Source organism: Onychostoma macrolepis, chromosome 25, assembly GCF_012432095.1.
Source record: "Onychostoma macrolepis isolate SWU-2019 chromosome 25, ASM1243209v1, whole genome shotgun sequence".
Classification (NCBI taxonomy): Eukaryota; Metazoa; Chordata; class Actinopteri; order Cypriniformes; family Cyprinidae; genus Onychostoma; species Onychostoma macrolepis.
In genome coordinates, this window is record NC_081179.1 from 24,128,664 (window position 1) to 24,142,574 (window position 13,911).

Here is a 13,911-nt window from a genome sequence, read left to right on the forward strand (position 1 = left end):
GTAACAAGTACATCAGGTGTTATGGGAAGTGTTCCTGGTTCTGGTTGACCTAATTAATGCAGCCTAACAATCCTTTAACGGATTTGAATAATAGAAGCGTATTAGTGTGTTATGTGTACGCCAGGCTAAAGAGATGGGTCTTTAATCTAGATTTAAACTGACAGAGTGTGTCTGCCTCCCGAACAGTGTTAGGTAGATTGTTCCAAAGTTTGGGTGCTAAATAGGAAAAGGATCTCCCGCCCGCAGTCGATTTTGATATTCTAGGTATTATCAAACGGCCAGAGTTTTGAGAACGCAGCGGACGTGGAGGACTATAATGCGATAAGAGCTCGCTCAAGTACTGAGGAGCTAAACCATTCAGGGCCTTATAAGTAATTAACAAGATTTTAAAATATATCCAATGTTTGATAGGGAGCCAGTGCAGTGTTGACAGAACCGGGCTAATATGGTCATATTTCCTGGTTCTAGTAAGGACTCTAGCTGCTGCATTTTGAACCAGCTGGAGTTTGTTTATTAAACGTGCAGATCAACCACCCAATAAAGCATTACAATAATCTAGCCTCGAGGTCATGAATGCATGAATTAATGTTTCTGCATTTGACATTGAGAGCATTGGTCGTAATTTAGATATATTTTTAAGATGGAAAAATGCAGTTTTACAAATGCTAGAAACATGTTTTTTTGAAGGAAAGATTGCTATCAAAAAGTACGCCTAGGTTCCTAACTGATGATGAAGAATTTACAGACCAGCCATCAAGTATTAGACCGTGATCTAGGTTACTACATGCAAAAGGTTTTGGTCCAATAATTAACAGTTTTTTCAGAATTTAACAGTAAGAAATTGCTAGTCATCCAGTTTTTGATATCAACTATACATTCCGTTAGTTTTGCAAATTGGTAAGTTTCATCAGGTCACAAAGAAATATAGAGCTGAGTATCATCAGCATAACAGTGAAAGCTAACACCATATTTCCTAATGATATCTCCCAAGGGTAACATGTAATGAGTAGTACTGAGACTGCTCTCATTAGAGTTACAAATGACCTGCTTCTATCATCTGATCGTGGTTGTATCTCTTTATTAGTTCTACTGGATCTCAGCGCTGCGTTCGACACTATCGACCACAACATTCTTTTGAATAGACTACAAAACTTTGTTATTTGTTGGCATTAGTGGAAGTGCCCTAGCATGGTTCAAATCGTACTTATCTGACCGCCATCAGTTCGTAGCAGTGAATGAAGAGGTATCATATCGATCACAAGTGCAGTATGGAGTACCTCAAGGCTCAGTACTAGGGCCGTTACTTTTCACGCTTTACATGTTACCCTTGGGAGATATTATCAGGAGACATGGTGTTAGCTTTCACTGTTATGCTGATGATACTCAGCTCTATTTTCTTCGCGGCCCGGTGAAACACACTAATTTGCAAAACTAACAGAATGCATTGTTGATATAAAAAAACTGGATGACGAGTAACTTCTTACTGTTAAATTCTGAAAAAACAGAGGTGTTAATTATCGGACCTAAAAACCCCACATGTAATAACCTAGAACATTATCTAACACTTGACGGCTGCTCTGTCAATTCTTCTTCATCAGTCAGGAACCTAGGTGTGCTGTTCGATAGCAATCTGTCATTTGAAAGCCATGTTTCTAGCATCTGTAAAACTGCATTTTTCCATCTCAAAAACATATCTAAATTACGACCTATGCTCTCAATGGCAAATGCAGAAACATTAATTAATGCATTCATGACATCAAGGTTAGATTATTGTAATGCTTTATTGGGTGGTTGTTCTGCACGCTTAAACTCCAGATGGTTCAAAATGCAGCAGCTAGAGTCCTTACTAGAACCAGGAAGTATGACCACATTAGTCCTGTTCTGTCAACACTGTACTGGCTCCCTATTAAACATCGCATACATTTTAAAATCTTGCTAATTACCTATAAAGCCCAGAATGGTTTAGCTCCTCAGTATTTAAGTGAGCTCTTATTACATTATAGTCCTTCACATCTGCTACAATCTCAAAACTCTGGCCGTTTGATAATACCTAGAATATCAAAATCGACTGCGGGCGGCAGATCCTTTTCCTATTTAGCACCCAAACTCTGGAACAGTCTACCTAACACTGTTCGGGAGGCAGACACACTGTCAGTTTAAATCTAGATTAAAGACCCATCTCTTTAGCCTGGCGCACATAACACACTAATACGCTTCTATTATTCAAATCAGTTAAAGGATTGTTAGGCTGCATTAATTGGGTCAACCAGAACCAGGAACACTTCCCATAACACCTGATGTACTGGTTACATCGTAAGAAGAATGGCATCTACGCTAATATTAGTCCGTTTCTTTCTTATTCCGAGATCACCGTAGCCACCCGATCCAGTCCGTATCCGATCCGATGGTGGATCAGCACCTAGAGATGACCTCTACAGCCCTGAACGTCAGCGGAGACCAGGACACCCAGATGAGCCCCAGAGACAGATCCCCAGTGAAGACCTTGTCACCTAGACGACCATCGGGACAAGATGACCAAGCAGCCACTTTAAATAGAGCAGTGCTGTGTAGTGACTGATTACATTTAATATTCACACATTCAGATGTACTTGCAATTAGATTTTATTTTTTTAAAAAGTGCTGTCAAACGATTAAATTACATCCAAAATAAGTTATGTCACAAATGTGTGTGTACTGTGTATATTTGTTATGTATATATAAATACACAGAGCATATATATTTTGAAAATATTTACATATATATACACATACACACACACACACACACACACACACACACACACACACAGTGGGTACGGAAAGTATTCAGACCCCCTTAAATTTTTCACTGTTATATTGCAGCCATTTGCTAAAATCATTTAAGTTAATTTTTTTTTTTTTTACCCTCAATGTACACACAGCACCCCATATTGACAGAAAAACAGAATTGTTGACATTTTTGCAGATTTATTAAAAAAGAAAAACTGAAATATCACATGGTCCTAAGTATTCAGACCCTTTGCTGTGACACTCATATAATTTAACTCAGGTGCTGTCCATTTCTTCTGATCATCCTTGAGATGGTTCTACACCTTCATTTGAGACCAGCTGTGTTTGATTATACTGATTGGACTTGATTAGGAAAGCCACACACCTGTCTATATAAGACCTCACAGCTCACAGTGAATGTCAGAGCAAATGAGAGTGAATGAGGTCAAAGGAACTGCCTGAAGAGCTCAGAGACAGAATTGTGGCAAGGCACAGATCTGGCCAAGGTTACAAAAAAACTTCTGCTGCACTTAAGGTTCCTAAGAGCACAGTGGCCTCCGTAATCCTTAAATGGAAGACGTTTGGGACGACCAGAACCCTTCCTAGAGCTGGCCGTCCGGCCTAACTGAGCTATCGGGGGAGAAGAGCCTTGGTGAGAGAGGTAAAGAAGAACCCAAAGATCACTGTAGCTGAGCTCCAGAGATGCAGTCGAGAGATGGGAGAAAGTTGTAGAAAGTCAACCATCACTGCAGCCCTCCACCAGTCGGGGCTTTATGGCAGAGTGGCCCGACGGAAGCCTCTCCTCAGTGCAAGACACATGAAAGCCCGCATGGAGGACTCCATGATGGTGAGAAATAAGATTCTCTGGTCTGATGAGACCAAGATAGAACTTTTTGGCCTTAATTCTAAGCGGTATGTGTGGAGAAAACCAGGCACTGCTCATCACCTGTCCAATACAGTCCCAACAGTGAAGCATGGTGGTGGCAGCATCATGCTGTGGGGTGTTTTTCAGCTGCAGGGACAGGACGACTGGTTGCAATCGAGGGAAAGATGAATGCGGCCAAGTACAGGGATATCCTGGACGAAAACCTTCTCCAGAGTGCTCAGGACCTCAGACTGGGCGAAGGTTTACCTTCCAACAAGACAATGACCCTAAGCACACAGCTAAAATAACGAAGGAGTGGCTTCACAACAACTCCGTGACTGTTCTTGAATGGCCCAGCCAGAGCCCTGACTTAAACCCAATTGAGCATCTCTGGAGAGACCTAAAATGGCTGTCCACCAACGTTTACCATCCAACCTGACAGAACTGGAGAGGATCTGCAAGGAGGAATGGCAGAGGATCCCCAAATCCAGGTGTGAAAAACTTGTTGCATCTTCCCCAAAAAGACTCATGGCTGTATTAGATCAAAAGGGTGCTTCTACTAAATACTGAGCAAAGGGTCTGAATACTTAGGACCATGTGATATTTCAGTTTTTCTTTTTTAATAAATCTGCAAAAATGTCAACAATTCTGTGTTTTTCTGTCAATATGGGGTGCTGTGTGTACATTAATGAGGAAAAAAAATGAACTTAAATGATTTTAGCAAATGGCTGCAATATAATAAAGAGTGAAAAATTTAAGGGGGTCTGAATACTTTCCATACCCACTGTATATATATATAAAACGTGTGTGTGTGTATTTATATATACACATGTACACGTTATGTAAACAAACTTATTTAGGATGCGAATAATCGCGATTCAACATTTGACGTACTAGTTTAAAAAAAAAAACTCATCAGATTACAGTTACTTTTATATGGATTACATGATTACATGTTCACATAATGGCAGTTAATTATACAATTTATTGATTCTTTTTTCGATCTTTTCATGTTTGTTAATGCTTGTTCATGTAATGCAGGGATTCCCAAATTTTTATCTGAAACACTCAATGCAGAGCAACTGGCTGAAGTGTTGTTTTTAGTAGGTGAACTTAGTATGTTTCCTAAATATATCTGTAAACATGTTACATTATTTTTATGCTTTAATACAGGGGTCTGCAACCTTCAACATCAAAAGAGCCATTTTGGCCCCTTTCCCAGCAAATAAAATTCATGTGGAGCCATAAAACCTATTTGATCCATTAAATGAAGATGACACGGCACATAGCTAAAGTTTTATATTCAGTTATGTTACAGGGCCGGGGCGTAGAAATCATTTCAGAAGTGAGGGGGACATACATGTTAAATGTAATAGTAATAATAATAAATGCATGTATATTTGACAAAAACAACACACAGCTGGACAATAACCAATAATTTGTACTCTATAATATTTTTGATATATATTATCCTAATGACAATTTTATGATTATAATTGGTTTATATACTACAAACACTTTTTCCATTTTTATCACAGAATAAGACAGAACATATATTTTATAGCTTCTGTACTGTAATAAATGCTCTAGCAATTAGCACTGTATCATGTCTATACTTTATTACCTGAAGAAGACTCGAAAAACAAACCATGTATTGTCGAAATCGTTTATGGTCTTCACGTTTGAGCAGTTAAGGTTTATGCTTATTCAGCTTGGCTACAGGATACCTTTGTCCACATTAGGGATTTCCTGGCACTTCAGAAGTCATTACTGTACTTCTGTGAGTCCCTTTTGGACTTTCTGCACGAGAGCGCCCTCTGGCTTCAAGTATGAATGAAACATACACTGTATGAGCATGTCAAGCGCTCCGTAATGTTCACATTGTTTTTGATACGAATAAAACGTGTCTTTAAATTTAAATCTGGATTTATTCACACTGGCCCTTGAAATCCTCTACGTGAACACACTTGCCTGAAAAAGTGCGGGAGAAGAGCTTCGGTTTTATTAATAGTCAGGCGAACCCATGCTACAGGGAGCTGTGTAGCCGTGGGTTGCTGACCCCTGACACAAGGAGAACCGAGTGTGAAATTCAATGCAAGTGGCCAGATGTGTAGAAAATCTGCATGACCACCAATGCAAACACGGACAAGAGGAAGAGCGACGTGTGGCATGTCTGGTTTGCGGGTTTAGAACATTTGCGAGGAAAATCTGGAGAAAGACTGAAATAAAGCAGCACCTGCAGGAGAGACAGTAGGTCAGGCAGACAGCTGTCTGTGTGCTGAGGGGAGCTTCCTCCTGTCCGGCACCTGCAGACACACACACACACACACACACACACACAGGTTAGATGACGCAGGACTGTGACTGTGCTGAGACGGGTGTGAGGCACTCACGCTGTGTTCCGGTCCAGAACAGCACTGATGATGTGAGCGCAGAGTCCAGTCACATCTCCTTCACAGCCGCCGTCATGCTGAGACATGGGCAGATAGTACTGTTCACAAGCCCACTGCTCGTACTCCTGCCTGAATCACACACACACACACACACACACACACACACACACACACACACTGTGCTCACCTGCTGCTTGTGCTAGAGCTGTTTCTACACGCAAATCTACAATAGGGGTGTAACAGTACACACAATATTTTCAGTACGGGTCTTTCGGTTCGGTACACATGTGGAACTTCATTGGAAACTTACAGTTTTATACATTGTTACTTTTGATAAGTCATCTTTCAAAAAAAAAGTCAATTTTTTTCCTGGAAATTCAAATAATAATGTTGTTTTGGTGCTCTTTGATGTGGTGTGACAGATCGCTGTATAAACGCCGCGATCATCCCTTCCTCTTTACTACTAGTTTTAACGTGAAATAATAATGAATGAACATCTGTAATCGCTCAGTGTCCACAACTCATTAGTTCACTGGAGAAAATGAAGTCTAGAGAAGTGCATTTCGTGAAATATTAGACATAGAAATATATACACTCATATTTTACTTTATTTAATTATATTATTTAATGTATTTTTAAATTAATCTGTTATGAAGCACGTTATATCTCAACAACAAACAGAAATTGTAAAATGTATAAGTTAACTTAAAAACAGCATTATGTGCAATTTACACGTTTCCATGCAATTTTCCAAGTTGAGTGTTATATTTAAAAATACATAGTGATTGAATTTAAGTTTGGACTCAGAAGCTGAAGTAGATTTTTATCCCCAAGAAAATTTTTATTATACTTGAATTTATTTAAAGAGAGCAATTTGTTCAGTAAACCACCGTTTAATTAATAAAAAAAAAAAAAAAAAAAAAAAGTAGTTTTAAGTTCCCTGCTTTACTGAAACCATACCGAACCGTGACACGTACCGAACCGTCATGTTTGTGTACCGTTACACTCCTACCATCTAATATAAAATCATGTTTTTGAGTCTGAAGAACAATAAGAAAAAAAATATATTTGTAAACAAAATTCAATAAAACATCTGCACATAAAGACCACAAAACATGGATGTCTATGTAATAATCATCATGTATATCTTTTCCCTCCTGCTCGTGTGAAAATCTGTTCCAGTCTGTTCCAGACGTCCAGTGAATAGAGACCAGTCCTGCTGAGATCACATCTGGAAGCAGTGTGTTTGGATGTGTATCCTTTACCTCTCTGGATCTGTCAGCGCGTCTCGGCTCCGCTGAACACGAAGCTCAGATGAGAGCCACTCAGAGAAAGAGAGCTGATGAAAGAGTGAGAGCAGAGATCAGCACCTGACCATCTCCACACACTGCAGCCGTGCGGATCGGACCGTACCTGATACTGCGGCCGCTCCTTCAGCGATCGGATCGGAGCGCTTCTCCACAGAGCCACCGCAGAGTCTCGGACCCCTCCAGTGAGATCGGTGCCCAGGTCAGACTCCTGCTCATCACTCATGTGCGCTCGAGTCTCCGGGACGAGTCTGGCCATCACGTACTGAGCCTGGACACACACACACACACACACACACACACACACACACACACACAGAAGAGTTACCTAAATGATCACGGTTATCTGTATTATCACAGTATTTTTCAAATGTGCTGGAAACGTTCAAAAAGCACTGAAATATAAAACTTGGTGAAATGATTAATATGTAAAAATCAACAAACTATAAATAAAATTACTTTTTTGTTTGCATAAACACCAAAACAATAAAATTACCAGTGATGTCCAGATTTTAAATCTTCAAATAAAACTTTGAAAAGGTTCATAAAATGGTACACCTCTCATTTCAGCCTTTAAATAAAGGAAAGCTACTTTATTAGGTATTACACGGAGCGAAGATGAAAAAATGCCATCGAATCTTTTCTGAAGACAGTCAGAACCTTCAGAGGTGCATTCATATAATTAAAACCGCCCTACTCTGCAAACATCAGACTGTTACTGAAAACTGTGCTTCATGCTGCACAGTATTTATTTATTCTCAACTGCTCAAATCGCGGTAATCAAATATACTACTAACCGTGGGGAATTTTATCATGATTTATTCGTCGATCCATCCCTATGAGCAACTATCAACATTCACATGGAGCTGGTTTTTGTACCTTTTTATAAAGTCTTTGTGGGATAAAGTTGTGGAGCTCCTCTGCCTGAGCGTTGGCTCGGCACAGCCCATACGAGAGAACGGCCACGCAGAACCTGAGGAGAAACACAGCATCCGTCTGAGCTCACAGATCCGAGCGCTGCGCTTGAGCTATGTCTGAGGTGTGGAGCCGAACCTGAGGCAGAGGGCCATGTGTGAGCGTGTGGAGCAGAGCAGGGCGTCAGACAGACACTCGGAGACGGGGAGAGCGGCTGCAGAAGAGCCCTGGAGCTGCAGCGGAGGACAGGAGCGTCTGCAGTAATGCAGCTCCGCCTGCAGCGCCGCCAGACCCAGCACATGAGCCGCGCTCAGCGCACCACCCTGAAACACACAGCAGGAGCGCTCAGGGTCCCCTACACACACATACAACAAACCACAAACCACAGCAGCTCTCTCAGATACCTGGTGCTGAAGCAGATCCCACAGCCTGTGTGTGAGAGCCGAGACGAGCCACCTGTGCCCCAGCAGAACCGTCACAAACACACTCGGCCACGAACCCTGCCTGACAAACACAAAACAAATCAATGTTATATATGAAAACATACGTGTGTGTGTGTGTGTGTATATACTGTATACATTATACATACATACATATATTTGTGTGTGTGTACATATATGTATGTGTATATGTGTGTGTGTACGTATGTATAATATGCATTTTATTTTTAGTAATTTCAAGTAATTTCGTGGCCCCCTCATGAGCCCTAATTCTGGCTACAGCAAGGTTCAAATACTGATTAGGAATTTACAAATTATGATTAGAATTCCTTCTTCAATGGTCAACCTTGTTGACAAAGGCTTAGTTTAAGCCAGGGGTCACCAATCGTGTTCCTGGAGGGCCGGTGTCCTGCAGAGTTTAGCTCCAACCCTAATCAAACACACCTGAAGCAGCTAATCAAGGTCTTGCTTGGCATACGTGAAACTTCCAGGCAGGTGTGTCGGAGCTCAGCTCTGCAGGACACCGGCCCTCCAGGACCGAGTGTGGGGACCCCTGCTCCGAGGTCTTGAGTGCATGTACACGACGTGAGGATGAGTGTCAAACCTGTTCGGAGGGTTCACTTTGGACGCATCCAGTAAACACAGACAGAAGCTCTGTAAGATCAGATTGATGACCTGAAAGATGCAGACAGGTCAGACTCCAGACTGTGAAGCTCAAATACATCTATCATCTTCAACATAAAATCAGATGCGCAGCGCATTCAGAAGCATTCACAGCCAGCATCTCACTTCTGTTCAAGCTCGGAGCGAAACATCCACCAGGGCTCGAACCTGACCTGCGCAAATTATACAGGCTAGTAGCCTGTTCTTCACTCATTTAAAACAAAACTTTATTATATAGGCTATTATTAAATTGTATAGGCCTACATAAAATACATTTTAAACCAACAAGAGTCAAAAGTGATTTCTTTTTTTTTTGTACTCTGTTATATATTTAGATACTTGATCATCAAGCAATATTCATAAACAGGTGCAGTTGTATTATTATTCTGATTAACTTTTATTAGACAGGAGTGTTCATGTCGGTTGTTTTATTTCTCCTAACAGACAACCGACTGTCGTTAAGCCATTAACAAGATTATGCTAAATTAAATTACATGGCTGTTACCCACTAAAAATACCTACATTTGATTTCCAGGGACTACTTTTATACACAAACAGCAGCATAAACAACAGAACGTGAGGATTCACATGGTCACGTCACGCTCCTGCAGCGCGAGAAAAACATCATACAGCTATATATAAAATAAATAGGCCTATACGAAAGAAAAACTACTGTGCGACAAGTACGCAGAATTTCGGTTCATTTTTGTGATGCGCTCTTGTTTTTATTGTGAATGTACACAAATAAAAGAAACATTTAGAATAGTTTTGAATAATGTCTTACTCTTATATGACCACAAATAAAGGAATATTGTAAGTTGTTTCCACTTTTATAAGAAAAAAATTCAAGTGTCATAATAAAATACAGCCAGCCAAACATTGAAAAGCCATGCTATTTTAGTTCCCTCCGCAACAAATCCTTTAAATTTAACAGAATTCAGAACGAAACAAGAATGAAAATATGGGAAGCTACTAAGACAAAACCAATTAATTTTAAATATTATTTTCCAATATCCACTTAAACAAAATGTGGCCGGCATGTCATCGCTGGTCGCGCTGAACGGCACAGACTGTACTTCAGGCTATGAACTGAGCAGTGCGCTGTAAAACACTGTTGCAATCAACAACTTAAATATTCACGTTAGAGTAACTTTCCCGGACTTCACTTCAAATGCTATTCAAGCGGTCACCTGCTTCACATTTTAAGGCACCACTCTTTTTTACAGTTTGCAGGATGCATTAGACCCTTTCATCTTCAGAACAAATGTAATAAATATTAACTTGCAACGTACTAAAGGAACATCAGATTAAGATATGCATGTTTGAGAGGTAAATCGTCTTTTTCTTACCATACAGTGCATCCAGAAAGTATTCGCAGCGCTTCACTTTTTCCACATTTTGTTACGTTACAGCCTTATTCCAAAATGAATTAAATTCATTATTTTCCTCAAAATTCTACAAGCAATACCCCATAATGACAACGTGAAAGAAGTTTGTTTGAAACAACCAGGGTCTTGTCTAGACTGGTGACCAGAAACCTGATGGCCACTCTAGTGGAGCTCCATGATCATGGAGAGACCTACAGAAGCACAAACATCACCGCAACACGCCACAGATCTGGGCTTTACGGCAGTGTGGCCAGACTCAATCCCCTCCTCAGTGAAGACACACTTGGAATTTGCAAAAAAGCACCTAAAGGACCCTCAGACTGTGAGAAACAAGATTCTCTGGTCTGATGAAGCTCTGAGCATCATGTTTGAAGGAAAGCAGCTCTGCTCATCACCAGCAGAGGACCATCTCCATGCTGTGGGGCTGTTCTTCAGCCGCAGGGACTGAGGGACTCGTCAGAGAAGAAGAAAAGCTCAATGCTCCAGAATATAGAGACGGCCTTAATGAAAACCCAGTCCAGAGCACTCACAACCTCAGACTGGGCAGAAGGTTCACCTTCCAACAGGACCATGACCCTAAACACAGCAAGAGTGGCTTATAGACAGCTCTGTGAATGTCCTTGAGTGACCCAGCCACAGCCTGGGATTGAACCCAATCAAATATTTCTGGAGAAACCTGAAGATGTGCGTCTGCCCCAATCCAGCCGGACAGCGCTTGAGAGGAGAAGAATGCAGATAATTGCCAGATGATGACGAGCAAAGCTTGTCGCATCAAACTAAAAAGACTTGAGGCTGTAATTGGTGTCAAAGGTGCTTCAACAAAGTATTGAGCAATACTTATGTACATGATGTTTTTTGTTTTTATTTTTAATAAATTTGCAAAGATTTCAAACTTCTTTCAGGTTGTCACTGTGGGGTATTTTTTGTAGAATTTTGAGGAAAATAATGAATTTCATTTCTTTTGGAATAAGGCTGTAACAACATAAAATGTAGAAAAAGTGAAGCGCTGTGAATACTTTCCTGATGCACTATATAAAAAAATATGAATATGATTTAATGCACTTTTGAACTACAGAGAAACTGTGTTTTAACGTGAGCAACACCACGAACGCTGCCTATAGACTAATTCTGTCATGTGACACCACATTTATTTGTGTTAAAGCCCCTTTTCTCGACAAAAAGTGATGTATCGATACAGAACTTATGCGCTAAAGTTACACAGAAAACGGTCGTCTCGACACATGAGAATTTCTATCGCTAAATGGCATTTCCATCAGCTATATCGGTAAACATTCTGAAGCGCAAAATATTTGTTGGCAAAAAAAAAAAATCCTTGTATGGAAACCTGGCTAATGTAATGTGCGGAGACGGACTCAGGACTCAGGACGGCGTGAGAATCTGTGCTTCACAAACACCTGCGAATGAACGGAGCAAAACAAGGACCTGATAATGAACGACTGGACTGTGAACACTTTCTGAAGCACCTGCTCACTGACAGCAGCAGACGTGCGTTCATACAGCAGCGTGGCCAGACTCAATCCCTCCTCAGTGAAGACACACTTGGAATTTGCAAAAAGCACCTAAAGGACCCTCAGACTGTGAGAAACAAGATTCTCTGGTCTGATGAAGCTCTGAGCATCATGTTTGAAGGAAAGCAGCTCTGCTCATCACCAGCAGAGGACCATCTCCATGCTGTGGGGCTGTTCTTCAGCCGCAGGGACTGAGGGACTCGTCAGAGAAGAAGAAAAGCTCAATGCTCCAGAATATAGAGACGGCCTTAATGAAAACCCAGTCCAGAGCACTCACAACCTCAGACTGGGCAGAAGGTTCACCTTCCAACAGGACCATGACCCTAAACACAGCAAGAGTGGCTTATAGACAGCTCTGTGAATGTCCTTGAGTGACCCAGCCACAGCCTGGGATTGAACCCAATCAAATATTTCTGGAGAAACCTGAAGATGTGCGTCTGCCCCAATCCAGCCGGACAGCGCTTGAGAGGAGAAGAATGCAGATAATTGCCAGATGATGACGAGCAAAGCTTGTCGCATCAAACTAAAAAGACTTGAGGCTGTAATTGGTGTCAAAGGTGCTTCAACAAAGTATTGAGCAATACTTATGTACATGATGTTTTTTGTTTTTATTTTTAATAAATTTGCAAAGATTTCAAACTTCTTTCAGGTTGTCACTGTGGGGTATTTTTTGTAGAATTTTGAGGAAAATAATGAATTTCATTTCTTTTGGAATAAGGCTGTAACAACATAAAATGTAGAAAAAGTGAAGCGCTGTGAATACTTTCCTGATGCACTGTATATAAAAAAATATGAATATGAATATGATTTAATGCGCTTTTGAACTACAGAGAAACTGTTTTAACGTGAGCAACACCACGAACGCTGCCTATAGACTAATTGTGTCATGTGACACCACATTTATTTGTGTTAAAGCCCCTTTTCTCGACAAAAAGTGATGTATCGATACAGAACTTATGCGCTAAAGTTACACAGAAAACGGTCGTCTCGACACATGAGAATTTCTATCGCTAAATGGCATTTCCATCAGCTATATCGGTAAACATTCTGAAGCGCAAAATATTTTTTGGCAAAAAAAAAAAAAAAAATCCTTGTATGGAAACCTGGCTAATGTAATGTGCGGAGACGGACTCAGGACTCAGGACGGCGTGAGAATCTGTGCTTCACAAACACCTGCGAATGAACGGAGCAAAACACAAGGACCTGATAATGAACGACTGGACTGTGAACACTTTCTGAAGCACCTGCTCACTGACAGCAGCAGACGTGCGTTCATACAGCAGCGTGAGCCGGATCCGGCGAATCCCGGTTCAGTGTGATGACATCACTTCCTGTCTCTTCATCGGCGCACACGTTCTTCAGAGTCAGAGAGATCCTGGACAGCTGAGCACGAACATCTGGCACGACAAAACAGACAAAACCTTTCCTCAAAAGAAAAACAATGAATAACTAAGCTACTCCATTTTGAGAGCTAGAAGCTTAGTGTGTGTGTGTGTGTGTTTACCCCCGTCAGCGGCCCCAGCGCTCATCATCGTCCTCAGATGAAGGAACTGGTCCTGTAGAAGCAGCAGGTGATCGTCCTCACTCGACTTGCACACACCTCAACACACACACACACACACACACACACACACACCTCAGCC

The 13,911-nt window shown here is 41.1% G+C and overlaps 1 protein-coding gene across 1 annotated transcript in view; it reads right to left on the reverse strand.

The window, feature by feature from the left end:
• LOC131534220 (Fanconi anemia group A protein) overlaps positions 1-13,911 on the reverse strand; it is a 55,446-nt gene that overhangs the window by 12,646 nt on the left and 28,889 nt on the right. Inside the window, exons 23-30 of the mRNA XM_058766956.1 lie at positions 9,293-9,363; positions 8,653-8,752; positions 8,387-8,571; positions 8,213-8,306; positions 7,440-7,604; positions 7,292-7,365; positions 6,027-6,155; positions 5,870-5,939 (exon numbers count right to left, since the gene is read on the reverse strand). Coding sequence (XP_058622939.1) covers positions 5,870-5,939; positions 6,027-6,155; positions 7,292-7,365; positions 7,440-7,604; positions 8,213-8,306; positions 8,387-8,571; positions 8,653-8,752; positions 9,293-9,363 — 888 coding nt within the window. The remainder of the gene's footprint in view (positions 1-5,869; positions 5,940-6,026; positions 6,156-7,291; positions 7,366-7,439; positions 7,605-8,212; positions 8,307-8,386; positions 8,572-8,652; positions 8,753-9,292; positions 9,364-13,911) is intronic.